The sequence below is a fragment of the Myxine glutinosa genome, chromosome 11, assembly GCF_964187855.1.
Source record: "Myxine glutinosa chromosome 11, kmMyxGlut1.1, whole genome shotgun sequence".
Taxonomy (NCBI): Eukaryota; Metazoa; Chordata; class Myxini; order Myxiniformes; family Myxinidae; genus Myxine; species Myxine glutinosa.
In genome coordinates this window covers 130,012,709-130,040,110 of record NC_136271.1, presented here as the reverse complement: position 1 = coordinate 130,040,110, position 27,402 = coordinate 130,012,709, and the positions used below count along the sequence as shown (strand labels likewise).

The 27,402-nt window shown below is 43.6% G+C and overlaps 1 protein-coding gene across 2 annotated transcripts in view; it reads left to right on the top strand.

Annotated features, from left to right (window-relative positions):
• The window catches only part of HSPG2 (heparan sulfate proteoglycan 2), a 411,257-nt gene that overhangs the window by 90,415 nt on the left and 293,440 nt on the right, over window positions 1–27,402 (top strand). Inside the window, exons 4-7 of one of the 2 annotated variants that reach the window (XM_078787133.1) lie at window positions 8,240–8,349; window positions 10,099–10,157; window positions 22,369–22,529; window positions 24,103–24,159. In XM_078787133.1, coding sequence (XP_078643259.1) covers window positions 8,240–8,349; window positions 10,099–10,157; window positions 22,369–22,529; window positions 24,103–24,159 — 387 coding nt within the window. The remainder of the gene's footprint in view (window positions 1–8,239; window positions 8,350–10,098; window positions 10,158–22,368; window positions 22,530–24,102; window positions 24,160–27,402) is intronic. The other variant, XM_068131082.2, reaches the window with a different exon arrangement.

The window sequence follows — 27,402 nt, the reverse complement described above, 5'->3', positions numbered from 1 at the left end:
CTCAAATAGATCAGCAGAAAGCGATGCAGCTCTGTCTGCTTATCAGTGGAGCCGGGTACTGTACGACAGTGCGAGGTTGTCTGCAAAAAGGAAAAGAGGGTTTTCCAGAGCATCGGAGAGGTCAATGAGGAACAAGTTTGGGCCAAAGGCTGCCTTGGGGTACTCCAACCCCACTGAGAGATTAGAGGAGAGGGTTCCATTGTTAACAATGTGTTGAATGCTTGTGTGGTAGAAGTCAGGAAGCCAGGTGTAAAAATGGTTTTATTTGCTGCAGACTGAAAGTTTAATGAGCAGAAAAGTCGGCCAGACCATGCCGAATGTCAGAGATATGCCAAGGAGCCGGTGCTGTCCTCTTGTTTGAGATTTAATACCCCAGACCATTTCAGCGAGTGAAGCAGCAGTACATCTCAAGTTGAGTTAGGTTAAGCAAGCGTCTCTATGGTGCAGCAAGTTTGAGCATACTCTTGCTTAATCAACAGCTGCCACTCACGCAAACATTACATTTCCTGAACAGCTAAAACCATCAGTTTACTATATTGTTGTGGATCTCCCGAAGTCTGTCCACGTTACAAAGGGGGGATTAAACCCCTTTTTCCCCTTGGGTCTTCGTGTCCACGAGGCCGTATCGCCACTTCCGCAGCAAGCATGAAAATGGGTATCGGGTCGACGCCGCACGTACCTTTGACCCACGCTGCCACGAAAACGGGGACCGGACCTCGCACAACCACGCTAATGGAGTACGCCCGAGCGGTGTGCGTATCACGTGACTCGTGCCGTTACTTTATTGGAACCCAATTCGAGCGGTTCTATTTGTACTATGCTCGGCCAATGGATGGAAAGGAAGAGACATCGTCAGCAAAGAGACAGAGAGGATTTTCAAGAGAGTCAGAGAGATCATTGATGAAGACCAGAAAAAGCACAGGGCCCAGAACACTGCCTTGGGGAACTCCAGCCTGAACAGGAAGAGGAGATGAGAGAAACCCATTCAGGGCCACACGTTGACTACGACTCGAGAGGAAGTCCGCCAGCCATGCGTGGAGATTTCCATGGATACCAAAGGAGGAGAGTTTGGTGAGCAGAGCGGGGTGCCAGGCACCTGATATGTCAAGGGAGACATCTCTAATTTCCTGTTTGGCATTGAGGACCTCCATCCATTGTTGAGAAAGCAGAAGCAGCATGTCCAGAGTAGAGTGACCAGGTCTGAAACCAAATTGATGATCAGAGATCAAGCCATTGGAGAAGAGGAAAGATTTCATATCTGAAGCAATGATATATATATATATATATATATATATGACTTTGCTGATAATTGGGAGAAGGCTGATTGGTCTGTAGTTGCTAGGATCTGTTTTTGCACCTTTTTTGTGCAAAGCAGTGATGTTGGCTGATTTCCAAGCAGATGGCAGATGACCTTGAGCAAAAGAGAGGGTGAAGAGAACAGAGAGAGGGAGTGAAAGAGCGGAAGAACAGGATTTTAGGACCCGTGGGCTGATGCCATCAGGTCCAGTTGCAGAATCAGAGTCGAGGGTTGACAGAAACTTTTCCACCTTGTCAGGAGGAAAGGACACAGAGTCCAGGAGCAGCTGGGTACGACTGGGTATGGTGGGTACAGAGAGGGATGGGTTTGGGACACAAGACTTAGAGGCAAACACAGAGTCGAGGCATTCAGCTTTTTCACGTGCGGAGTCAGCCGTGTAGCCGTTTGAGGTGAGGGAGGGGATGGAGGGGGAACAAACACCAGAAACAGATTTGACCAGACGCCACCAGGATTTGGAAGAGGGAGACAGATAAGAGAGTTCGGTCTTGAGAATGGAGAGATATTGTTTCCTGGCTCTCCTGAGGGTAGACACACACTTGTTTCGGGCTTTGTGAAAGGAAATGAGATTTCCTTCCATTGGATTTGCTTTCCAGGAGTCTAAAGCAAGTTGTTTCTGGGCAACAGCCTCACCACAAGAATCCGTGTAGCATGGACGGGAGGAAGGGTATGACAACTGAAGACGAGATGGGATAAATCTGTGCATGAGTGAGAGCAATTTACTTTGGAAGAATTCCCAGGATGAGTTAATGTCAGAGGTGGTAGAGATGGGAGACCAGTCCAGATGATTGATGGCTGCTTGAAGACCGTGCCAGTTGGCCTGAGTGAAATGCCAGACTCGTCGACGCTGAGGAGGCTCTCTGAGAATGGTCAGAGAGATGTCCACTTTAACAAGCACATGATCAGATGAGCCGATTGGAGCAGAAGAAGAGCAGCAGACATTTTCAGGGAAGTTAGTCATAACCAAGTCCAGAAGAGAAGATGCTCCATTGACTGAGATCCGGGTCGGGAAATTGACAGATTGTGTCAGTCCCAGTGAGTCGTAGAAGTCCTTTGCTGAAGAGCCATGGCCGGTGAGAGAGGCACCCATACCCAGCCAACTGGCATGGTGACAATTGAAATCACCACATATGAGGAAGAGAGTTGGGATGGGTCGATAGAAGTTGGTCCATATTATCAGACAGCGAGATGTAGATGGAGTCATCACTGTTTGGTGGACGGTACAACACACATATGAACAAAAGGTGGGAGCGAAGGGGAAGCTGTAGCCAAAGGTATTCCTGGGGGTGAGGTGGAGAGAGGGCATTGCAGGGCGAGTGAGGAAGAGTTTTTTTATAAAGATAGCAACCCCACCTCCAGGACGAGGCTCAGGTCTATCATACCAGAGGAGGGAGTAACCTGGGAGAGATACCAAGGAATCAGAGACATCATGAAGGAGGAAATTTTCTGTTAAGCAGATCACGTCTGGTTTGTCAGAAGCAACCTGTATGGAGAGATCAGTTAAGTTTGAGCGAAGGCCCCGGATGTTTGAGGTCCATACTGTTAAGGAAGAGGAAGGGGGAGCATCGGATACAGAACAGGGGGCGGGGGGGGGGGAGGGGTAGGGTAAGATGTGGAAGAGGAGGAAGTGGTAGGGAGAGCTGTTGAAGGTGTGTCAGAGATTTCAGAATAGCTTGGAGAAAGGGAAGAATGGGGCGGACAAAAGGTTTGATGGTGATTGGGTGAGGCACAGTGAGGTGTTATTTGAGGAGGGGGAAGAGTGAGGCAGAAGGTTGGGGGAGATGAAGGTGAAAGTTGGAAGGGGGAAGGAGCGGGGAGGACGCTTTGAGGAGGAGGGGTGAGAGGGGAGTCGAGGAGGGGATGAGCGAGGGAGAGTCTCGGAGGGGAGGGGTGTGGGAGGAGTTTAGGAGGGAAGGGGCAAGGGGGGAGATTTGAAAGGGATGGGTGATGGGGAAGATTTGGAGGGGAGGGGCAAGAGGGAAGATTTGAAAGAGATGGGTGATGGGGAAGATTTGGAGGGGAGGGGCAACTTACTTACTTTTTCCACATGCGAAATTTGCATTTTAAAAAATTTAAATTATACAATGGACTAAAAAATGTAAATGTTTCATGATATTTGTTATATTATATCACCTTTATCTATCAATATTGTTGAAATGAAGATCAAATAGCTGTATGTTGTAATATGTTGAAAAAGTCAAAACTTTACATGGGGTGTACTTACTTTTTCACGTGACTGTATGTTCCAGGTAACATATGTAATCCAGTTCTACCTGCCTCATGGTCAGGTAGTCGACGACTAAGCCGACTACCCTCACTGGCTTGCCAGTGGGGAGGGTGACTGTGATACCCTGCAGGACTAAAAACAATACCTGTTAAAGGGTGGACGAGCTTCCTTCTGGAGCCAATGGCCATCCAGTAAGGAAATGGTGTCTCCTAAAAAAACACCTATCCGGTTGGACCGGTTCTCTAGATAGTAGGTTGTAGACAGCAACCGTCCGGGGTAGTACTACCATTCTGACTTAGGAGCGTTAAAGTGGTGCCCGGAACCATCTTACACTCTCTGTGTCAGGATTGCTGGTCTTACTTTCTGTCTCACTCAAACTATAGCTACCAGGCTAGCTTCAATCTCTCTTTCTTGCAAACAAACATCATGCACTTTTCTTCTCTTTTATTTAAGGCTTGGCCTCAAAAGAGTGATGCTTGTGTTGCCTGGAATAAAAGATGGTGCTTGATCCTCTCTGCATGTCCGCGTCTTTATAACAGACATTACACCACTGACCTGTCTGCGATGGCGAAGTCATAGACCCATAGATTCAGCTTCATCGCAGGAGATTCCAATAATCTTGAAGGCCCTGGTTTCCACAGCGCCAAGCTGAGCAAGAATGAGGCAGGGAAGCTAGCCCAGAGAGGAGAGCAGTACTCCATCAAGCTGCAGATGAAGGCCTTGTAGGTCGATAGGAGTTCAAGTGTGCCAAGGAAGGTATTTGTATGATGGAGAATGCCCGGTCGGCGGCTGGCTTTAGAGGCTAACTTTGAAATGTGGTTTGCAGTTTTCCAGTTTTCCCTACTGGAAATGTCTGTCTGTATCCATCTTGTCCACCCCAGTCATCATCTTGCCCACCAACCCTATGCATCCTCTCCTGACACTCATTCCTCCCCACATCCATTGCTTGTCCAAGTCTGCCTCTATCTTGGCCTTAAATTCTGCCGTTGGTGTTTCGCCTCCCCTCTCTCTCAACTGTTATTTTTGTATTGTTGGGGCCTGCACCGTTTAGTGTACTAGTACTAGCTCTTCCACGAGCCTCGACTATGTATACAAAAAATTTCCCCAAAAAACGAATCACTCCGATGAAACATCACAAATCAAAGTTCAATATTGGTATACTGCGGCGGCGTATGTTGGTGTCTTGTTTCCAGGGGAGGTGCTAGCTTTTGGTCACATACATGGGTACCAAGTCTTTGTGACACATACATGGGTACCAGATGTGAGCAATTTAAATTGCCCAATCCACACGCTGAAATATTCTACATGAGAGACAAAATGATTGTAAATCAAACCACCTGTAGCTATTAATCATGGCCATTTCAAATTTCCAGGAGTGTTGTACAATGTAGCATACCTGTGACTCACATGAATTTATACCATTAAAACATAAAAAATGGTTGAATTTAATCTTGACAATGATCCGACAAACAGCAAGGCAAAGATCTGCCAGCAACCCTCTTATGGTTAAACTGCCAAAATCAAGGCTCTCTGCTCACCTTCACTCCTTCATTCCCCTTTTCTCCCACCTCTGGAACAAACTCCCTCACTCTTTTCAATCCCACTCCTCCTTCCTGGTCTTCAAAACAGCTGTTCACCACCATCTCTTATCTTCCCCCATCCAAAACCTTGATCTTTTCTACCCCCGTTAATTCACCCCAGATCCACGTTTTTGAAATACCAACTTCTTTCCTGGAAGTCCGAGCAGTGTCCATGTGTTTTATACTTCTCCAACTCCCCCACCCCCATTCCCACGCCTCCTCCCCCCAAGCTCCCTCCCTCCCACAGATCTCCCGATGTCCCTGCTCTCAAATGTTGTGTTTGTGTTTGTGTGCGTCCCCCTCTCTCCCGATCTTGTCTACCGCTCCCCTTATTATATACTTTGTGTGTCTGTTTTGATTTTTTTGTGTGATTAATGTTAGCTCTTTCACGAGCATCATCTTGAATACAAAAAAAAAAAAAAAAGGCAAGTCAGGGTCGCACAAGTTACCACCATTTTTGCGATTTGGTCAGAATCAAAATGAGTTCACATTTTTTACCTTACTAACACATACTTACTAGTGACCAACAATTGTATGATGTATGGTACTTTTGTCAAAAGTGCTCTGTATGAGGAAACCTTTGAATCAAACCTCAAAAAAATTCTACATGTCCAGTCAATGTACGTATCGTAAGTTACCGAAGTTTAAGCCATTGTTACCAACAACAATACAGTGTTTCTAAGTTTTTATCTATCTGTGTATGCAAACCAGGTAACAATGTAACAAGTCATAAAAATTGGAAAGCTGAATAAAAAAGGGGAAAATGTCAGACTTTTGAGATTGTATGAATTTAGTTAAAATTGTAACATTAAGTTACCGTGGAATTGCCCTTCAGCACATGTTTATAGTATTACCGTCACACAACAGTTATTCAGCACCCAGAGGTTCGTGCAGAATTTGCGCTCAACCAAAAAATCTGTTTATATTTGGAAAATCTAGTGTCGCCAGAAGTTATTAACTTGTCTATGTAGATTATTCTTCATCAGAAGTAGATTCTTCTGGAGATTCTGGAGATTATTCTTCATTTAACCTCAAATGCAAAGAAAACTAAATTGTTGTCCATATCTCGCTCTAGAAGCAGGTCTTTGCCTTCTTTGCACATGGGGTCTTCAACCTTAACAGGATCACCTGTGCTTCGGCTTCTTGGTCTGGGAATCTCCTCCAATCCCCTTTGGGATAAGTACATTTCTGGTATTGCGAAGAGTTCTTGCAAACTAGTTGGTTGTCTTTATCGAGCGCAGAGGTATTTACCTCCTGAGGTTATTTTGTACCTGTATAAGGCAACTATACGTCCCCTCATGGAGCACTGTTGCCACATTTGGGCTGGAGCACCGGCCTGCCACTTATCTTTACTTGATTGGCTCCAGTCAACCTGGTTGGTGGGGACTCATCTCTTCAACCTCTCTCTCTCACCCTAGGTCAGTTGCTACCTTTGGTTTGTTCTACAGATATTTTCGTGACAAATATTCTGTTGGACTTTCTAACTTGGTTCCTCCCGTATGAGTGTTTGGATGAAAGACTCCATTCGCCATCTCTGCTCACCCATACACTATAGCTGATCCAAAGTGCAGAACGAAAGGCTATTCAGATAGTTTTATCCCTCGTGCGATCTCGCTCTGGAATTCACTACCTGTAACATGCTTCCCATTATCCTACGATCTACTTGGCTTTAAGAGGAATGTCAATTCCTACTTCCTACACCTTTGAGGTGTAATCACATTTTACTCGACCTCTGCTACTTCCTGTGCCTTGGATGTTTTCTTGTTATTTTTTCTTTCTTTCTGTATTTTTATTTTGTTTTGCTTTATCCTTATCGCTTTCTAACCTTCCCTTGGCCCCTCGAGTGGGTTTATTTTGAATCTATTATTACCTCCGCCACAAAAGGTGGATGGAGGTTATGTTTTCACCACTGTCTGTCTGTCTGTCTGTTTGTTTGTCTGTCCGTTTGTGAACAAGATATCTCAAAATATTGTGGACGGATTACGACGAAATTTGTCAGAGATGTAGTGTACGTGACAAGGACGAAATGATTAGATTTTGGTGAAGATCCGGATTCTGATCCGGCTACTAGATTTTTAAATTGATTCTTCACCATTTGGAGATCAGGCCAAACACGATACATAGCAGGATATCTCAAAAAGTTGTGGACGGATTTGGACGAAACTTGGTGGACCAGTTGGGTGTCTGACAAGGACAAATAGAGTAGATTTTGGTTCAGGTCCGAATCCAGATCTGGCCTATCAGTGGGATACAAAACGTAAACTGTTCACCAGGCGGAGGTATGCGCTCTACTGAGTGCCGTTCTCGTTTTTATGTGTGTTGGTTAATTATACTTGTCAAATGGTTGGAAGGTGTTGTGGCTGTACAGATTTTAGTGTGTTGTGTTTCATTTATTTGGGGAAGGAGGTGTGTTCTGCCTTCAATTAGCCAATCTGTCGATCCAATTACTGACCCCTCCAGAAGATGTTCACTTTGTCTGTTTTCTGTTGCTAACAGTTACTTATGCTTCGAGCTGGGCTTCGGTTGCCTCTTTTTTTTTTTTTCAATGATGTCAGGCCTATCTTGAACCGGTGTTTCTCATCTTCTAGCTTCCTGACGTTTAATCCATGATTCATGTTCTATCTTGGAACTTTTATCACAGTCCCACACCTCCTTCCAGAACTGGGAGAGTGGTTGACGTGTTTACAGTTCTTTAACCACTATTTGCTTGCAAAGTTTTGCGGTATCATTTATTCATGTTATCATTCAAGATTCTGCTTTTTATTGATGTTGCTGATCCTCTTCTCATTTGTTCTTATCCTGCTGTGCCTTCACTTGCAACCTCTGCTTTAGTAACTTGGTTGGGCTTCCCCAAAGTATCATGTTATTAACTAACATTGTACTTCCCCAAAATCTCTTGTTTCCTTCTCAGCTTTCGTGACAGGACTGCCATCCATTATTTTTATAACCTTTGCTTCTGTGTTTATAAGCAAAGTATATCTATTTGTATATATCAAAATGTGTTTGTCACAGATACTTGTAGTGTAGTGTGTGTATTTCCTCTGCCAAATGCATCATCCAACTGGCTCCAGTCTCTATCGTGAACTCTCGGAAACCATGTTTCTTTGTCCCCTCTAGTGGTGTACCGAGCTACAGTGAATTTTACAAGCTCCATATCTTTTTCGCCGCAACTGGATGTTTTTGAATCCGAAGAGTTCCAGGCAGTGTCTCGACCTGTTGTTGATACGGTAAGAAAGTTATCGATCTGCTCAAATAGCTAACCATTGCTTCTGTATGTTCGCTGTATTCTCGTCCCTTATTTTATTTGTCACCCTTTCTCTACACTTAACATCATTGTTTTGTATTGATACTAAAAGCTTACATTTCACTCATCTATTTTACCTGATTGTTCTGTTGTTCAGGTCTTCCATTAGCAAGTCGTTTTTTAATCTAATGATTGAAAGACTAAAATTGACTTTTCATATCTTTTTGAGTTATCAAACAATGAGAAATAAACCCAAAGGTCAAAATTGTTGAAGTATGTCAAACCTTTGTATATACATTCATTCATTCCGTCATGTACAACAGGGGGTTAGTTGCTGGTTTGCACCATTTTTGGGAGTGTGGTGCTGCTGATGCCGTGACCCCTGTAGGTTAGAGCAGAAATTTAGAATTTGTTCAGCATGCCGGTGTTAACTCACCCATTCTTAGTGGACACGGTGGGATTTTTACAACTAAAATGGCCACCACGCTACTTGGCGGCCATCTTGGATCTGATCGCAAAATAACATAAGGTTCACGTGTATGCCATCATGTACTGCACTTGTGCAAAGTTTGAACAAAATCAGACCATGTATGTTCAAGAAATTGTTGGGGACACTTTTAAGTGACAACATTGCCGTCAGTCGGCCATCTTGGATCTCATCTCGAAAGAAAATGACGTGCATATGTTAGCCATCATTATCCGTTTGCTAAGTTAGAACAACATCGGTAAATGCATGTTCGAGAAATGGTTGAGGACGTGTTCAACATCAGGGTTTTACAACTAAAACCAGTCGGCCATCTCAGCCATTTTTACAACTAAAATGGGCACCAGTCGGCCATCTTGGATCGCATCACAAAACAAATTGATGTGCATATGTATACCGTCACGTATTGTATTTCTGCCAAGTAGGAACAAAATTGGTCCATACATCTCCGAGATATGGTTTTAGACCCACACAAGGACGGATGGATGAGACCCAATCCATAAGCCCACCATAAGTTTTGGACTAAGTCCAACGGGGGCTAATAATATAAAGTGATCCAAATTTGTGGATTTGAGATGCATTAAGTGAACAAAATCACCGTCTTTACCCAGAACTCATCATGGATACCAGTATGTAATGACATGGCCCGGTGTACATCCATCCACGACTGCTTTAGTAGCCCCAACCGAACCCACCTTCTTGCGGTGTTGGCCGTACATCCTTATTAAATGCAATTTCCCACCCCAGGCCTCTGCGTGAACACAACCCACACACGACCGCTCACCGATTCATTGTGCTTGTTTTGCCACCTGAAGGTTTCCCGAAGGACGGGCCTAACAGACAAGTGGCTACGTTCTCAAAACACAGCTCTGTAATGATTCTTTTCGCCTGAATGGGGACATTGTTTATGTTTGAGGGCTGAATGGTGGAAGCCTCTTAGTTAAGCTTTAGTATGGCCTAACAAGGCTTTATCATGGAAAAAGCTTAGCTTAGTTTATCCTTTCTTTGCATTCTTCAGTGTATTTTCTCCGCAAAGTTAGTTATAGCTACAGAGAATAGTTTTTAAAATACAAGCATTTCATTAGATTTTTTTTTGCATCATTTTGCTTCACTCGTTCTACTCTCTTGACCCAGTGACTTTCTTCGAAAGCACATCCATTGTTTGTCCAAATCGTATTTGTTGCTTGATTTTCTATCTTATTTCCCCTCTTTGTGTTCCCATCTCACCCGGTGCTTCCATATCCCCAGCTGGAGTCCGAGTTCATCAGGGTGCCTGGCAACCAGATCGTAACAGTTGTCCTCATACGGTAAAACAATCCTCCCTGAGCTTCTCCTTCAATCCCGATAATATTTCTTCTTTGACCCCTCCATTGTGGAGTGCTTACACTTTTCACTGCAAGGTCTGGGCTAAGGATGTGTGCAGGTGCAATTACATTGCGTAAAGGGCACTGACACTTTGTTATGAGATGATGGACAAATCAATTGTGTTTTGACATGTGAACCTGGGTTCAGGAAATTACATGAGGCAAGTGCTTTTGTGGGAATGCCAACGAGGATGTTTGCTTAATATGATTAGAACACTCGCATTCCGTGTATTCTGTGATGCGGTGCTGCTTGGCCCAAACCCTAACGCTAACCTGAAAAGCTTGCCATAAGAGAATTTATTGGCTATTATTATTTTGGTAATGTATATCAATGAGAAACTTAATTTGCACAGCACCTGAAATACAAAAAGTTTTCACAGTAGATTCCGTGACATTCAGTAGAGTTTGCGTGGAAGTTTCAGAGTTCCTTATGGCAGAACACAATAAGTGTTTTTTTTTTTTTCATATTTGTTATGATTTTGTCAGGTGCTGTGTGTTTGGTATCACTTAAGGTTGCAGTCATTCACAAGATTACTGGGTAACTGTATTAGTTTTATTTCAAAGTCAGTCAAAGGCCTACTTGTTCGTCGCCCCGATTCGAGCAGTAACGTTATTTGGAAATATGGTTGGGAAATGAAGCGACACGGTGCAAATGGTGTACAACAGGTACAAATGGCGTGATAGATGCTTGTTGTGACAGCAGAGAAAGGAACGGAGAATTGGTTCAGAGGGTAAAAAGATCTGACGGGGTAGAAGATTTATGGTCTGGAGACGCTGGCACTGACAGAGAAGAACAACAGAGACTCCGGGTCTGCAAAAATAACTGGGTCAGGAGTATAGTGGGAATGAAGAGGGTGGATGGAAGAAGGATGGATAAATTAAGGGAGGAGATCGATCATGAGGATGATCTTGGCAGAGAGATTGGTAAATATCCGGCTGCGGTGGGTTGGGCACCTGGTGTGGATGGAGGAAAAGAGAATGGCAAATAAATTGGATGGGTTGAGGGAGAAAGGTACATGGAAAAGAGGTATGTCTCGACTGGGATTGTAAGATTGTGTGAGGAGGGATGTAAGTAAGATGGGGGATGGCAGGAAAGTGGAGAGAGTTGGCTTGGGATAGAAGGCAGTGGAGAAGTATTGCACAAAATGTGGGGCAGCAGCAGCTTGGTGTCCTGGTAATGTCCCTGAGCCTCCCGCACTTTCTCGTACCCACCCTGGTGTTGGTGCAGCACAGGTATGATGGGGCAAGTGGCTTCCTCCTGTGTCAAATTTCCTTGTTATTCCTTATTAGCACGTTCTCTGCTCAGTAGGAGATGGATTTTTGCAATCGCTTGTGTACATGTACATGTGCCTGTATGTCTGTGTCTCTGTCCAGGACATAACTTTTTTGCCATTTGAGCTTTTGTCATTTAATTTTACACAAACTGTTATTATGAGAATATGGACACATTATTAGTAAATTTTACATATTATTTAGCTATTGATTTTGTCAGTTTTAGTTTGAGTACAAAGTGGACATGGACGGGCTTTGCCTTTTGGGATGCGTTCTACAGACTTGGCATTTAATTTGGATTTTTTTTTTTCTTGACGGGTTTACTTTCTGAACTCAGTATATCAATCTGGTGAGTTTCTTTTACCCTTCGGTGATGTCTTCGTTGAAAGAACCATGTCACTGATTGTCTTTTGCAGCAAGAAGTCAATAACAGGATTATATCACAGGTGGCGTGACAAAATGTAAGGACAGGTACATTTGACGATTGGCTTCACAATCGGGTATATAAGGGTTGTTGCGTTCTGTATTAGTGGAAAACAACACAACTGCTGCACGTCTACAAAAGTTATTGCCGCTTCCTCTGGAGATGGTCCGGCAATGTGACAATGCTGTTTGTCATGGAGTGGTGGCTTTACGAAATTCTGGCATGAAACAGCATGCTATTGCTCGGCAGTATGGCATCACTCAAGGTCAGGTGTCAAAGATCCTGAAACGAAATGCTCAGAGGGGTGTCCCTACTCCAATACCGAGGCCAGGACGTCCACGCAGAACCACAAGGAGAGATGATCGCAAAAGTTATTGCCGCTTCCTCTGGAGATGGTCCGTCAATGTGACAATGCTGTTTGTCATGGAGTGGTGGCTTTACGAAATTCTGGCATGAAACAGCGTGCTATTGCTCGGCAGTATGGCATCACTCAAGGTCAGGTGTCAAAGATCCTGAAACGAAATGCTCAGAGGGGTGTCCCTACTCCAATACCGAGGCCAGGACGTCCACGCAGAATCACAAGGAGAGATGATCGCCAGCTGCACCGGTTAGTCTGCAATGGCCGTACCAAGTCAGCTAATCGGCTTAGCGCTGAGTGGCAGCAACTGACAAATGTGCCTGTATCCAGAAGGCTAGTCAACCAACGACTGGTTCAAGCAGGCTATCGTGCTAGGCATCCCCTAAGAAAGCCACGCCTGACCAGACAACACAGCCAGCGCCGAATGCAGTGGGCCAGAGAGCACCGTCAATGGCAGCCAGGACACTGGAATCCAGTGACCTTCAGTGACGAGTCTAGATTTCTGGTCTATCGTCAAGATGGCCACGTCCAAGTGCGCAGACAAGTGCATGAAGCCCACAACGAAGATTGTATAGTGCCAAGAGTCCAAGCTGGAGGTGGTGGGGTGACCGTTTGGGCTGCTTTTCATGCAGGGGGCAAAACTGACCTGGTTGTTCTGAATGGAAACCTGAAGCAGTTCAAGTACAGGGTCATTCTGGAAGAAACATTGTTTCCATTTGCTCGTGCAGCCTTTCGAGGAAACTTTGTCTTCCAAGATGACAATGCACGGCCTCATCATGCTCGCATGATCCAACACTTTCTTGGTGACCGTGGTGTAGAGCATATGGAGTGGTCTGCCATGTCCCCGGATATGAATCCGATAGAGAACGTGTGGGCAGAATTAACGCGTCAAATCGACAACTTGGACCAGCAGCCAACCTCTATGCGTGAATTGCAGCAGACTATTGTCACTGCATGGCAAGCGATTCCTGTCCAAACCTTGGCAAATCTCATGAACAGCATGCCTCGACGTGTACGTGCTATCCTGAATGCTCGTGGGGGTTACACGAAGTACCGAACTGTAATTTTACTGTCCGTAATCCCAGTCATCATTTAGCTTTTGTGTTTGTTGAAATTTTTTTTGGCTAATGTGCAAAATAAGGAGATACTTCTGGAAAACGTACAGAAGTTTAACACAGTACTGTCCGTGAATTGAGTTCGATATCAGTTTACATCACTTTGAAGGATCAATTTATTTGCTTCGAAATGTCAAATGTGGTTTTTGTTTCTTTTAAAGGTCACATTAACAAAATCTAGAATAATTTCAACATAATTCCAATGAACTTTTGGTTCTAAGTCATCTTGAAAAGTAAGTTCACCCCCACAAAAAAAATATTCCATATTAAATGCCAAGTCTGTAGTTAGAGTATGACATGCCGTTCAGGCTGTGGTACCCTATTGTTATTGCTCGGATTATTCTTATTATTCTTCCGCCACGATTTTGCGGGTTTATTCCCTTTACAATTCATTTTCTCTGCAACCGTTGGTCCGGTTGAGACAAAATTTTCACCATAGGAGTGGCTCCTCCTGTAGAATTTTTTGAATGATAATTATGTTGTCATAGGTCACGTGGTATGGCACCATCTTGTAAAAAAAAAAAAAACTTTGCACCTCTATATATCTGAAACTGCTCCATGAAAAAATTGAAGCATGGCTCATTGGAAAGTACTTGCCATGGGGAATAACATATGTTAATGATGATGTCATAGGTACCTCCCTTATGACGTAATAATTAATTCAACCAGTCGAACGCTTGATCCGATCAGTACGAAATTTATAGAGCATGATGTGTGCAAAAATTGTATGGAAGAATTAAATTGATGACGTCATTGGTCATGTGGTTCGGCAGCCATGTTTTATTTTAACATAAAACCACTAAAAACCATTAAAATCCCCTCTTCTCCGAAACGGCTGAACAGATCGAGGCAAACTTTACAGGCATGATTGCCTATCCATGACGAACAAATGTGCCACCGGCTATGACCTCATAGTTCACATGGCTTACACCTTGTCAGGTTAACTGCCTACCACTGGATCTGCTGAAGCACCAGGTCTATAATTTTGGGTTTTAATGCAGAGCTTATAAAGACAATTTTAAATCTAAATGTGGAAAAATCATTTGGGAAAATTAAAGGTGGGGAATCCCTAAATGTGGGGGTACACTAAGGTGAGGAAGTGCGGAATTACTAACTCTCTACCACCTCCTGCCCCTTCTTCCAGATCAGCTCTTGAATAAAGAGCACGACATATAAAAATGGCATTTACCTGGAAATATTGTAATATGCAGTAGCCCTTGTACGACTTAATGCAATAAGACAATAAAAATGTTTTTGAGAGTTTATGGTATCTCTCCAGCCAACGAAGCAGGCTTCAAATGGTGCAGCAACCCTGGTGGAATCACAGCTAAAAGGTCACTGTAACCTAAATGGTGGTCATAAAAGAGAAGCTTTTGCTGAGAGGACGGAATTATAACAATAATAACTTTAAATTGAAGCCACATCATTTAATTCAGTGCAAACAAACAAATGTGACTAAAAATGAGGGGTTACAACAAAGCAACATCAGGAAGTTGCCACCAACATACCCCTCTGGAGCTATCGGGGCATCTTCAGCTTGCTCTGAATGTTCTTTAACTGGTAATTAATGTTGAACAGGTCACCACTCCATTGAGTGGCGCTGCTGAAGTAACCATCAAACAAGGCAGGAAAGATACTGGCACACGATGGCTTCCTATTTATCAAAAGTACCATCAGGATCCTTAACATGCACGAGAGAATTGCAGATGAGAGAGACAACTTAACATACTCTCTGGGTGACGGTGTACGTACTCATCCCTGTCTGTGAAGCAACTTGATGAGAGTTTATAGTTAGTTTGGGAATCAAACCCCGACTATGCGGCACGAAGACTATGCCAGAGTAACCCTTACAACCCAAAATAAGCAAATGCTCAGTTAATGTGCTAAAAATAAAGTTTTGTTGCTGCTTGAAAACTGCAAGAATGTTAATGGAGCCGAGTAATATGATGTTCAAGTCGTGAAGGTAAAGTTTTCCTCTTTTTTTTGAAAAATTTAATGTTACGAAATAAAGACTCAAGGTGGAGTAGAGTCCGTCCATTAAAAGAAGGAAGAAAAGTTTGAGTTTGTATGTATAAAAGCTGTTTGATCCAAATGTAGAAAAATGTTCCTCCTGAAGCTTCTAGATGGTTAGGGTGGTTAGTGGTTAGGGTGCCGGCTTGGGATCCTCGGATCCTGGGTTCGAATCCCGGGTCGCTGAATTAACGCCAGGGGGGTTCACTCAGCCTGTCATCCTTCCGAGGTCGGCAAATTGAGTACCAGCTTGTTGGGATGAATGATCACGGTGTGTACCCTGATTTAGAATAGGTACACCGTATACCTGCGCATCGTAAGAGGCGACCAAGGGTTGGCGTCAGGAAGGGCATCCGGCCATAAAAACATTGCCTCAAACAGGGAACCATGATTGTCATGTGGCCCGAAAGGCTAACCCCCCCGCTCTAGCGGGGAAAATGGCCTTAAAACGATCATTCATTCATTCATTTTTTGAAGCTTCTAGATGCTTGAACCTGCAGCTACCTTTCCTGATCTCGTTGTGCTTTGAGCTTTAGGCACCTGAGATTTACTGTGACACCTGGCAGGAGGGCTTTGCCCCTGGGATTCCATGGATGCCACGTTATCAGTAGAACTGCTAAAAGGGAAGGGTGATGGATGGACAAATGCATGAAGTGTGAAGCATGGTGCGGGAATGAGACAAAAGAATCGGCGATTGGAATGTGAAGGGCTCAGGTATGTGAGACGTGCGGCAATGGTTTATATGGAGCAATGAATGAGTAGAAAGACAGCTGTTCTTGGGGAAAGAAATTACTTACAGTGTGTGCTCGTTATTTCAATGAGCATGGTATTCAAAGTAAGTCATTGGATAAAATAAAAAAAGGAGTAAACATAACTACAAACCAACAAATAACTATACAAGAAATAGAATCTCAGCCATAATTAATTGGCCACATGGGTTAAGAACTTATCATCCATTTTTGTTGAACAAGTTTCCTGAATTCTATCTTGTCTGCTTCACATCTTTGTTTCTTTAACATTCTTTTGTCTCTCTCTCTGTCTCTCTCTCGCTCTCTCTCTCTCCCACCCCTTCCTCTGTCCCCCCCCCTCTCTCTCTCTCTCTCTCTCCCTCTCCTACCCCTTCCTCTCTCCCACCTCCTCTCTCTCCCTCCCCCACTCTTTTTCTCCCACCCTATTCCTCTATCCATCCCCCTCCCTCTCTCCCACCTCTTCCTGTATCCCTCCCCTTCTCTCTCTCTCTCCCACCCTCTACCTCTCTCCCTCCCCCTTTCTTTCTCTCCCACCCCGTTTCTCTCTCCCTCCCCCCTCTCTCTCTCCCCACTTCCTCTCTCCAACCCCTTCCTGTCTCCCTCCCTACCGCCCTCTCTCTCTCCCACCCCTACCTTTCTCCCTCCCACTGCCTCTCTCCCACCCCTTCCTGTCTCCCTTCCTCCCACCCTCTCTCTCTCCCACCCCTTCCTGTCTTCCTCCCTCCTCTCTCGCTCTCCCACCTTATTCCTCTCTCACCCTCTCTCTTTACAAGATAGAGGTTCATGGAAGAGCAAGGTGACCAAGGGTAAGAAGTGACAGTAAGATAAACAAGACCACAGGGAATGGACATTAAGAAAAGAGGAGAGAGAGAGAGAGAAGGGAAGGAAACGCAGTAATCTGCAAGAAATAGGGTTGGGTTATGGAGGGTTAATGAAGGTAATAAAAATCATTTGTAGAGTGTGGAATGACATGAGATGGCCATGCGCCACATGTAGAATCCCTGGAGGGAAGAGCACGCTAGCACGGCCTCTGCAATGCAGTTTCACAAATGGGAGAAAAGAGGATCAGATGTGTGGAGGTGTACTTTAAGCCTGAACTTTAGGAGTTTAACCAGGAGTGAGCTACTGAAAGGAAACGTACATTCTGGAGTTATTAGGGTCAGAGTGTCGGGGCTGTTAAAGTAGTTTCTTGGCAAGGGTTATACTGGGTAGTAATTACCATTGCATTCCCAGCAATAGTTATGGCAGGAATTTTGAATTTGGTCATGATGCCGGTGATATCTCGCCTACTCCTCACAAAGGATACAGTGGGACCTTTAGCATCCACCAACTAATGTCGGCAGATGGGACGCCAGTTTAACGTCCCTCAGAGATGGCACACACATTGATGAATCACGCTGGCTGTGAAACACTGGCATGACAGGGATTCAAACCCATGCTAGATAGCTTAGAGGGGAGTGTGCGTACCTCTGGGCCATCCTTCCAGCCCTTTTATATGCACTATATCTTGATCTAAACTAATTGTGAGTATTTCACTTTTTTTTTCCATCAAAACCATTGAAATTCTTGTATGGACACTTTAAAATCATTTTGTTTCTGAATTATTGTGGAATGGTGATCCACATTTCTTCCAAGACCTTGCAAAGATCATCTAAGTTGCCTGGATGTTTCTCTTTGTACACCACTCCTTTCCTATTCCATCTCCAGGTGCTTGCATGACGTCATCGCCAGGCACTGAAGGAGGCCCGGCGATGACGCGCGCCGAAAGGGAGTACTCAGTTTTCACTCCGTTTGTTTTCTTGTTTGTTTGTCCGGGCGATATCTCAGCCATCCTTTGAGCTCGGTCCAAGGAAGCTGTAATTTGGGCACGAGCACATGCGTTTGCAAAAAAGTATTTTATTTTAAAAAATTTTTATTAATCAATTAATTGATTCATTATTTAATTATTTTCGATTTATTAAGTACTTATTTATTTTCTCTCTCATCTGGGCAATATCTCAGGCACCGTTTGAGCTAGGAAGCTGGTATTTGGGGCTGACAAAGACCAATTGATTTGGCTACAAAGGGTATTTGATTGATTGATTAATCGATTAATTGATTAATTATTTAATTATTCGATTAATTAATCAATTCATTAATTTTCAAAAAGTTACAGGTTCGGATGAAATGGTGGTGGTTTTGGTATTCTATGAGCCAATTGATTAAGAAATTAATTATTTTACAATTATTATTTATTTATTTCAATTATTGATTATTTATTTTCTTTCTCATCTGGGCAATATCTCAGGCACCTTTTGAGCTAGGAAGCTGATATTTGAACACGACAATGACCAAGTGATTTGGCTGTAAAGGATATTTTTGATGTATTGATTCATCAATTAGTCAATTAATTATGGATTGATTAATCAAGTAATCAATTCGTTATTTATTTATTTTCGATTAATTATTTAATTAATTAATTTTCAAAAAGTTACAGCTTCGGATGAAACACTGTTGGTTTAGGTATGCTATTATCCAATTGATTAAGAAATTAATTATTTTATGATTGTTATTTATTTATTTTTATTACGCAATTAATCAATCAATTATTGTGCCCGTCTCCCTCCCAATACCCCGTCTCTATGTACTGCACGGCGGCATCGCAAGGCACTGAAGGCGCCCAGGCAATGCCATGCACTGAAGGATATGCTATTTACTTATTTGGCATGGGGGTGATGTGCTTTGACTGTCGCTGTACTTGTTTTACTTTTACTGTATGTATCTATACTTGCTTAATTCCATGCATGGAAGGAGTCCGGCTCCTTCTTTCACTTACAACACAACAACAACAACATGCATTTTAAGGCCATGTTCCCTGCTAGAGCGGGGGTTAGCCTTGCGGTCCCCATGACAATCTTCTCCATTTTGCCCTATTTTCTGCATCTCTCCTTGTTAACCCCCTTGCCCGCATTTCTTCTTCCACCATCTTTAGCCAAGTCTTTCTCGGTCTTCCCCGTCCTCTACTTCCTTCTACATTAACTTCCATCACTCTTCTCAACCAGTCACTTTCATCCTTCCTCAATACATGACCAAACCATCTCAACCTGTTCCTCTTCACAGCATCAATCACAGGCAATATTCCCATCATCTTTTGCAATTCATCATTTGTCTTCCTCTCTCTCAACGATACTCCGCACATCCATCGAACCATTCGCATTTCCACCCTTTCCAGCCTTCGTTGCTGCTCTACGTTCATTACCCATGTCTCGCTCCCATAAATCATAACACTTCTCACACATGCAGCATACACGTTTCCCTTCAGCTTCAGCGACACTCTCCTCCTCATCAGCACGCCACTCAGTTCCCGAAACTTCTTCCATGCACATCTCACTCGAGCAACCGTTGCCGAGTCTGATCCACCTTCTCCATTCAGCATGTCTCCGAGGTAGCAAAATGTTTTCACACCTTCCAGCTTCACGCCGTCTCCAAGATCCAACTCAACATTTCCTCCATCTGCAGCTCCCTCTGTGCACACCTTACATTTGAATGTAGCTGCCACACTGGTTAATGACCCTCTCAGACCACTACATTTTTGATGAACCCACTCAGCACACATTGTACATTGAATGGAGTTCACTCCGACACCCTTCCTGCACACAGCACACGGCCACTTCCCAGTTCTTTCCACCTCACCACATGCTTTACCACTTGCCATCACCTTTGTCTTTCCGATATTCACCTTCAGACCTTTTGTCTCCATACATTCCTTCCACTTGTTCATCTTTTCCTTCAGTCCATCCATACTTTCCGCAATCAACACCAGATCATCTGCATACAACAACTCCCACGGTAAACCCTCCTTTACGGTCTGAGCCAGCACCTCCATCACAGCTACAAATAGTAGTGGACTTAGTACCGACCCCTGATGCACTCCCACCTTCACCTCAAACTCACCACTGTTCCCGTCCTTCATCCTTACAGCTGTGCGTGCTCTTTTGTACATTGCCATCACTACTCTTATCAACCATTCCTCCACTCCTAACTTCCTCAATGCCCATGTCAATACTTTGCGTGGAACCCTATCGAATGCTTTCTCCAGATCAACAAACCCAAAAAACAACTTCTTCCTCTTATCCATGTACTTCTCCTGCAACTGCCTCACAATGAAAAGCGCATCTGTCGTTCCTCTTCCTGGCATAAATCCAAACTGCATTTCGTCGATCTTCACTTTCTTCCTTATCCGCCTCTCCAACACCCTTTCCAATACCTTCATTCCATGCTCCAATAACTTTATCGCTCGGTACGAGCCACACTCCAGAGGGTCACCTTTCCCCTTGTATAGAGGGACGAGGGTACTCAGTTCCCAATCCACTGGAATGCGGCCTTCTTTCACCACCAGATTACAGATCTCTGTCATTCTCTTCACACCCCAACTTCCTGCTGCCTTCAACATATCTCCCACAACTCCCGTCGGCCCTCCCGCTTTTCCACTCTTCATTGCTTTTATCGCTTCCTCAACTTCCTTCTCAGTTATCTTCTCTGCCGGTCCTAAAACTGGGTTACTCTCTATGTTGCCATCCCATTCATTCTCTGTATTCAACAGCATTTCCATATATCTTTTCCATCTTCCTTTAATTCCATCTGGGTCGACATCTGGGTCTTTCACTTACAAATAGGTTTTAATTACCCCAGCTGAGTGTTTTGGATCATCATCTTGGAAGATAAGTTTGGGTCAATAAGTCTTGCATCACTTGGGAGAGTGTCTTGGGTTACAACTTGTTTGTACCTTTTTTTTTCTTTTTTCTTTTTTTTTGTATACATAATCGAGGCTCGTGAAAGAGCTAACATTTATCACACAAACAAATCAAACAGACAAACAAACAAAGTGTATAAAAAGGGGAGCGGTAGACAAGATGGGGAGAAAAGGGGAAGCACATAAACACAACATTTGTGAGGGACATCAGGAATGTGTGGGAGGGAGAGGGCTTGGGGGGAGGTGGCGTGGGAAGGGGGGGGGGGGGAGAAGTATAAACACAAGGACACCAAGTACTTCCAGTAAAAAAGTTGGTATTTCAAAAAAGAGGATTTGGGGTGAAATTAGCAGGGGTAGAACAGATCAAGGTTTTGGATGGGGGAAGATAAGAGATGGTGGTGAACAGCTGTTTTAAAGACCTGGAGGGAGGAGTGGGATTGAAGGGAGTGGGGGAGTTTGTTCCAGAGGCGGGAGAAAAGAGGAATGAAAGAGTGAAGGTGAGCAGAGAGTCTTGATTTTGGCAGTTTAACCATAAGAGGGTCGCAGGGAGATCTTGTGCGACCTGAAGGAATATTTGGGGGACAGAGCCCAGAGTGAGCTGGAGGAGCAAGGCCGGAGAGGAGTCGGTAGAAGACAGAAAGACCACCAACCTGCCTGCGGTGAGTAAGTGAAAGGCCCTCGGAGGTAGCTTCATCACGGGAGATTCCAATGATTCTGAACGCTTTGGTTTCAACAATTTTCAACACCTTACTGCAGTAAATATATAATACCATCAAATTTCCAACACCAATTGAGGATATACACCCCAAAACCTTGACATGAACCTCCTCCATGCTTAATTGTTGGCTTCAACTCAGGCTCTTCATACATTTCAGTTTTTCATCGTCTCAAATACTGTCTTCGATTCGATCCAAATGACTGAAACTTTGACTCATCTGTCCAAAGCAGTTTTGACCATTATTCCAGAGTCAAGTTTCTGTGTTCTCTACATATTTTAGCATTTAGTCTTGTTCCCCTTTCTTAACAGAGGTATTCGTACTGCAACACATCATTTAAATCCTGATTTCAAATCTGACCTTGATACTGTTGATGGATGGACGGCACCTGAGCCTTCTGCCAGTTTTGTTGTCAATTGAACGCCAGTCTTCTTTCTATTCTTTAAGGATATTATTTTCAAGTATAGCTCATCCTTGTTAGACGGCCATTTGGTTTTCCAGTCCTGGATTTGACTATGTTACAGAAGATGCTTCTCTGTACTTGTTGATTGTGGTTCGGATATCGCTCCTTGAAAATCGAGTATTTTTCAGATATTTCAGATTTCACTTTCACTATTTTTCAGATAGGATGTCAGATATTTCACTCAATCTTTTTCCTTCTTTATGCTGAAACATAATTCTATGTTGATCTTATATTGAATTTAATTTTCAACTTGCGGTTTGAAGATTTGCCTTCACATTTCCATTTGTTTGTTCTGTCTGTCCATTATACCATCAGACTTGTTGAAGATGCCTTTCTCGTCGATGTGGACGTGGAGTCGGAAGATAACTCAAACGATCAGCAGATACAGGACGTGATGCTGCATCTCATCCAATCGGGATATGTCGGTTTCTACACAGTCTCACCCATTGGCTTTAAGTTCCACCGTATCGGCACAGGTTAGCTACACCTTACGGACCTCCATCACCTTTCCACGTCCTTTCATCGCTCTTCACTCCTCATTACATTGTTTTTTTTCACCTTTTCATTTTGGTTTCTCTCCAATTAATCAGACCCCATCTGTTATTTTTTATATGATGCATTGTTTTTCTGTGTTTATGCTTCCTTCTTTGGTCTATATTTTTGTGTTCTTCCAGTCGTGGAACCCTTTTATCATTTTCTATGTGTCACATCTTTCACAGTCCTTTATCACTCAGCTGCCCTCATGGTTGTTATTGCTTAAACATGGTCCTTAAAAAAGAAGATTCCCACAATTACAACGACACGCTCCCTTGTGTGATCACAATATTTTTGCCCATTTTGGAATGCGAGTTTTTTTTTTTTTTTTTTTTTTCTATACTGAATCGAGGCTCGTGAAAGAGCTAACATTTACTTCACAAACAAATCAACCAGACAAACAAAATATATAAAAAGAGGGAGCGGAAGACAAGATGGGGAGAGAAGGGGAAGCACACAAACACAACATTTGAGAGCAGGGAGATGTGTGGGAGGGAGAGGGCTTGGGAGGAGGAGGCGTGGGTAGGGAGGGCGGGGGGTGGGAGAAGTATAAAACACAGGGACACCAAGGACTTCCAGGACAGAAGTTGGTATTTCAAAAAAGTGGAATTGGGGGTGAAATTAGCGGGGGTAGAAAAGATCAAGGTTTTGGATGGGGGAAGATAAGAGATTGTGGTGAACAGCTGTTTTAAAGACCTGGAGGGAGGAGTGGGATTGAAGAGAGTGAGGGAGTTTGTTCCAGAGGTGGGAGAAAAGAGGAATGAAGGAGTGAAGGTGAGCAGAGAGTCTTGATTTTGGCAGTTTAACCATAAGAGGGTTGCAGGCAGATCTTGTGCGACCTGTAGGAATATTTGGGAGACAGAGCCCAGAGAGAGCTGGGGGGGGCAAGGCCAGAGAGGAGTCGGTAGAAGACGGAAAGACCACCAACCTGCCTGCGGTGAGTGAGCGAGAAGCCCTTGGAGTTAGCTTCATCGCGGGAGATTCGGCTAAAGTGGAGCTGGAACTTTAACGATTGGCTAAAGTGGAGTCGGTTAACGCACGCTCATTTCTGTGAGCGACATCGAACAATTTTAATTGAAAATTATTTCTATTTTTCTTACTTTGCTGCCAAGCAAAGACATGAGCACTCTGATGTCATCATCGTCCTGGAATGCATGATTTATTTTTTTTGGCCATACATCCTCCAATGCCAATTGTGGACATGTCCACTTTTCCTTTAAATTTGCTTTACTTATTATTGCTAAAGTACAAATAAAGACCATGTCCTGCCCAGGTGCGTGCACAGGATACACGCAGTCGCAGATAACATGCTAACATGCAACTTTACTTGAAGGTAACTAACTCGTGATTGGTTCATGTTTCCACTGTTTGGAAAAGTGCAGTTGTAGATTGTGTAAAGCATTTTCCAGGAGGATATAAAGTCCAAAGTCAATGCTCTGTTTGCTTCTGTTTCCCATGTACCACCTCATATGATACACTTTTCACCCTTAACCTCTTGGTCTCACTTTGTTCCAGAGGGTGTCCAGCCCTCGATCTCAACACCTTCCTTTGAATTGGGCCGCATGGCCCACTGTAAGTGTGTAGCACCTGGCTGTGCCTTGGCTCTTGGTTTGCTTACTTTGTTGATTGGCCAAAACCGATCTGCCATGACATAATTTGACCTCTGAAATAACCCTCTTGCTGATGTCTTTTAACAATGTTTACTCAAAAGCATGGTCTTTGGTGCAAGACTCTTTCGAATAAGTGTACGTGTGCTACCCTTCCTGTTTCCTACCCAGACTGTTTAACAAGCGTGTTGTCATTTCTGTGATGGCTGGAGGATTCCTGCTACATTTACTCACTTACACTTTCAATCTTCATTTTTGCTTCATCCTGTGTTGGAAAAAATCCTGAAAACACATGGGAAGAAGGGCTCCGTCCAGTGTTGGAAAATAAATTACTTCAACTTTAAACAGAATTAAGTTTTATAGATGGCTGATTTACCTTGTATTTCATTGCACAATTCGTCATTACCTTTAGCAATGACTTTGTGAAATTATAGGCCATGGGCCCACATTACAATATATGGCTATAAAATGATTTTTATGACTCAGACCAAGGGACTACCTAGATTTTGGATATTTATATAGCCGAATAGTTGCTGATTCTGAAATGACGTGTTAGCACTCTGACATACGTAGCATTGGTTTTTCTTTTTTTTCTGTTCTCTGTCCGTATTGGATGGAAACAGGATGTTTGGGTCGAAAAAACATGTTTTTGGCATTTTTACCGATTTTCCGAGGTTGCTGCTCTGTCACTTCAGCTCTCACAGCTATGAAAATTCAGTCCATGTCATAGACATCAATACTGAGTCCTCTGAGAACTAATTCTAAATTTCAGGACTCAAGAGTTGATTAGCAAAAGGTGATGGAAGAACGTGGATATAGTTAAGTTAAAGTCATAATGATGATGAAATTCCAGCAGGCCATCGACATCACTATTGAATCCTCTAAGATCAAATTTCAGGTGCCCAGCTTGATGACCTACTTAACTGGGCATACTTAAAGTGGGTCACCTGTCAGATAGCCTTGTTTCTTGCAACAGTTGGTGAGTGTGTAGTTCAGTGTCATTGGAGCCCAGGATGCACGGTTGTGGTTTACACGACCTCCAGGAAGGGAAAATGGCATTCTGATCATTTCTCATCACTCTTCAGGACATCGTGTTGTAGATTATTGGTACTTAGGGGAAGGATGTGCTGTGTTCATTACGGGCCAATGTGGTCAAATTTAGGAGAGACGATGTGCACAAAGTTGTAGCTACATTGCAATTTACACAGATATTATATTCCAAAATAGAAAGACTCATCAAATTACACGTTTATCATATCCCAAAACTCAAAGATTCATATTTGTCAAGATGGGTACAATATTACGATACAATTTAATGTGTCCTCATATTGGTAGATAATGGATGGGTTGAGGTGTTACAAACATCAATCCTGTCAATGACTTGTCCAATAAGAAAACATGGTTTAATGGATAATTTTTGTGTAAATTACATGAACAGGATCAAGGAAGTAAATTGCAAAAGATTGATGGCCCCCGTAAGTACTACAAGTCGCAACATCATACAAGTCAAATTGGCCACGACATCACATTGCACCCAGACTAGTTGTCTTCCAAATCACTTCCATTCATGTCATCCAAGAGCGACTGCTCGCATACAGTAGGCGTCTTGTTCTCACAATTATGACATTCACATATTTCAGTGTATACTTCCCAAACTGACTCTGCCTAAAGTAACAGAATTGTGGAAGGTGATGCAGTGTCCCAGATTATTCAATAGATCAAGCAGATGAGTTGACCTCATCAGTTGTTGTTACGTTAAGCCCAGGAACAAGGCTTTGGGTGTTGCCTTGGCTCATTTGGATTCCAGATAAACAGCATGTTGCAGCAGGGACAGAAGCCTGGGATGTGTTTTCTTAGGAACCTCCACAAAATGGTGAAGGGTAGGATCATCAGAAGCACCAAGCATCCAAGTTAGCAAGTTGTAGAGTGGAATGGGAAACAAAGACTCGGTTGCCTCCATATCCAGGTCTGCCGGCAGTCAGCGGCCCGGTCTTTTAAGAGGGTTTGATAAGTGACATCTTCTGGCGAAGGATCATAGCTGCTGAATATAATGTCTGGAGACTGGCCTTGGGTCTTTTCTTCACGGGAGATGGTTCGATTTTGCTCGATGTGCATGGATCATCCGTTTCTGTTTCTGAGCTCGAGGAGGGTGACGTCTTCAGCAGAGAGTCTCATCCAATGTTGTCAACGTTTACCAACTCATTCATGTATCTTTTGGATTGGGGACGGAAGGGTATTTTGGGATATCTTCCTTCCAGGTACTCTATCAGTTTCAGTGCTGAAAAAGAGGTGAAAGCCCAGTTGGTTGAATACCATTCGGAATCCTGAGAATGCATCAGTGCATGGAGAAAGGAGAATGAGGAAGCGGTTGCCATTTGGTGTGCTATGGATTCAATGTTTACCTTCAATGCAGCATAATAATGTACTCCAACACTAGGGTCAGGGTGCAGAATCTAGGGTCAGCAATCATATATCATTATACCTGAATGTTTGTGGACTTCTTCCTTCCAGAGATTGTGTCCGAGCCATGAACTTGCCTCTCAGCTTGGTAAGGCGGTACACCTTGTGCTTCTTAATCACTTTTTCCATGATCGCACTCACACAGAAAATATTGAATGCTCTATCGACATAAGTGGGTTATCCTTCACTACAAAGAGAAGAAGAATTCCATGTATTACATTCCTATATTGAAATATTGGATGTTGAGCAGAATGCTTACTGAGGTCTTGGACTTCAAACTTCTCAAACTGAATAATATTGTTTGAGAGTGGAAGGAGTGACTTACATTCCATGAGTTTTTCCCCAGTACAGGAATCTTGTGTAATCACGATAGCAAATCCAATGATATAGAACTTCAATCATGGTACAATCCTGCTCTCTGACGTGCCTCACGATACTCTTGTCTTTTTTCATCTTGGCCGGCCTCGGGAAGTTTACCTGTGAATAGAAGAACCACCTTTAGAGGCCATTTTTCCCTGCAAAGCAGGGGTTGGCCTTTTTCGGGCACCATGGTCCCCTTTTTGAAGCAATGTTTTACGGCCGGATGCCCTTCCTGCCACCAACCCTGTTAGTCGACTCTTGCGACACACAGGGAATTACCAGTGAACTGGTACTCAATTTGCCGACCTCGGAAGGATGACAGGCTGTCAACCCCCCTGGCGTTAATTCAGCGATCGACCAGGATTCGAACCCAGGATCCTAGGATCGC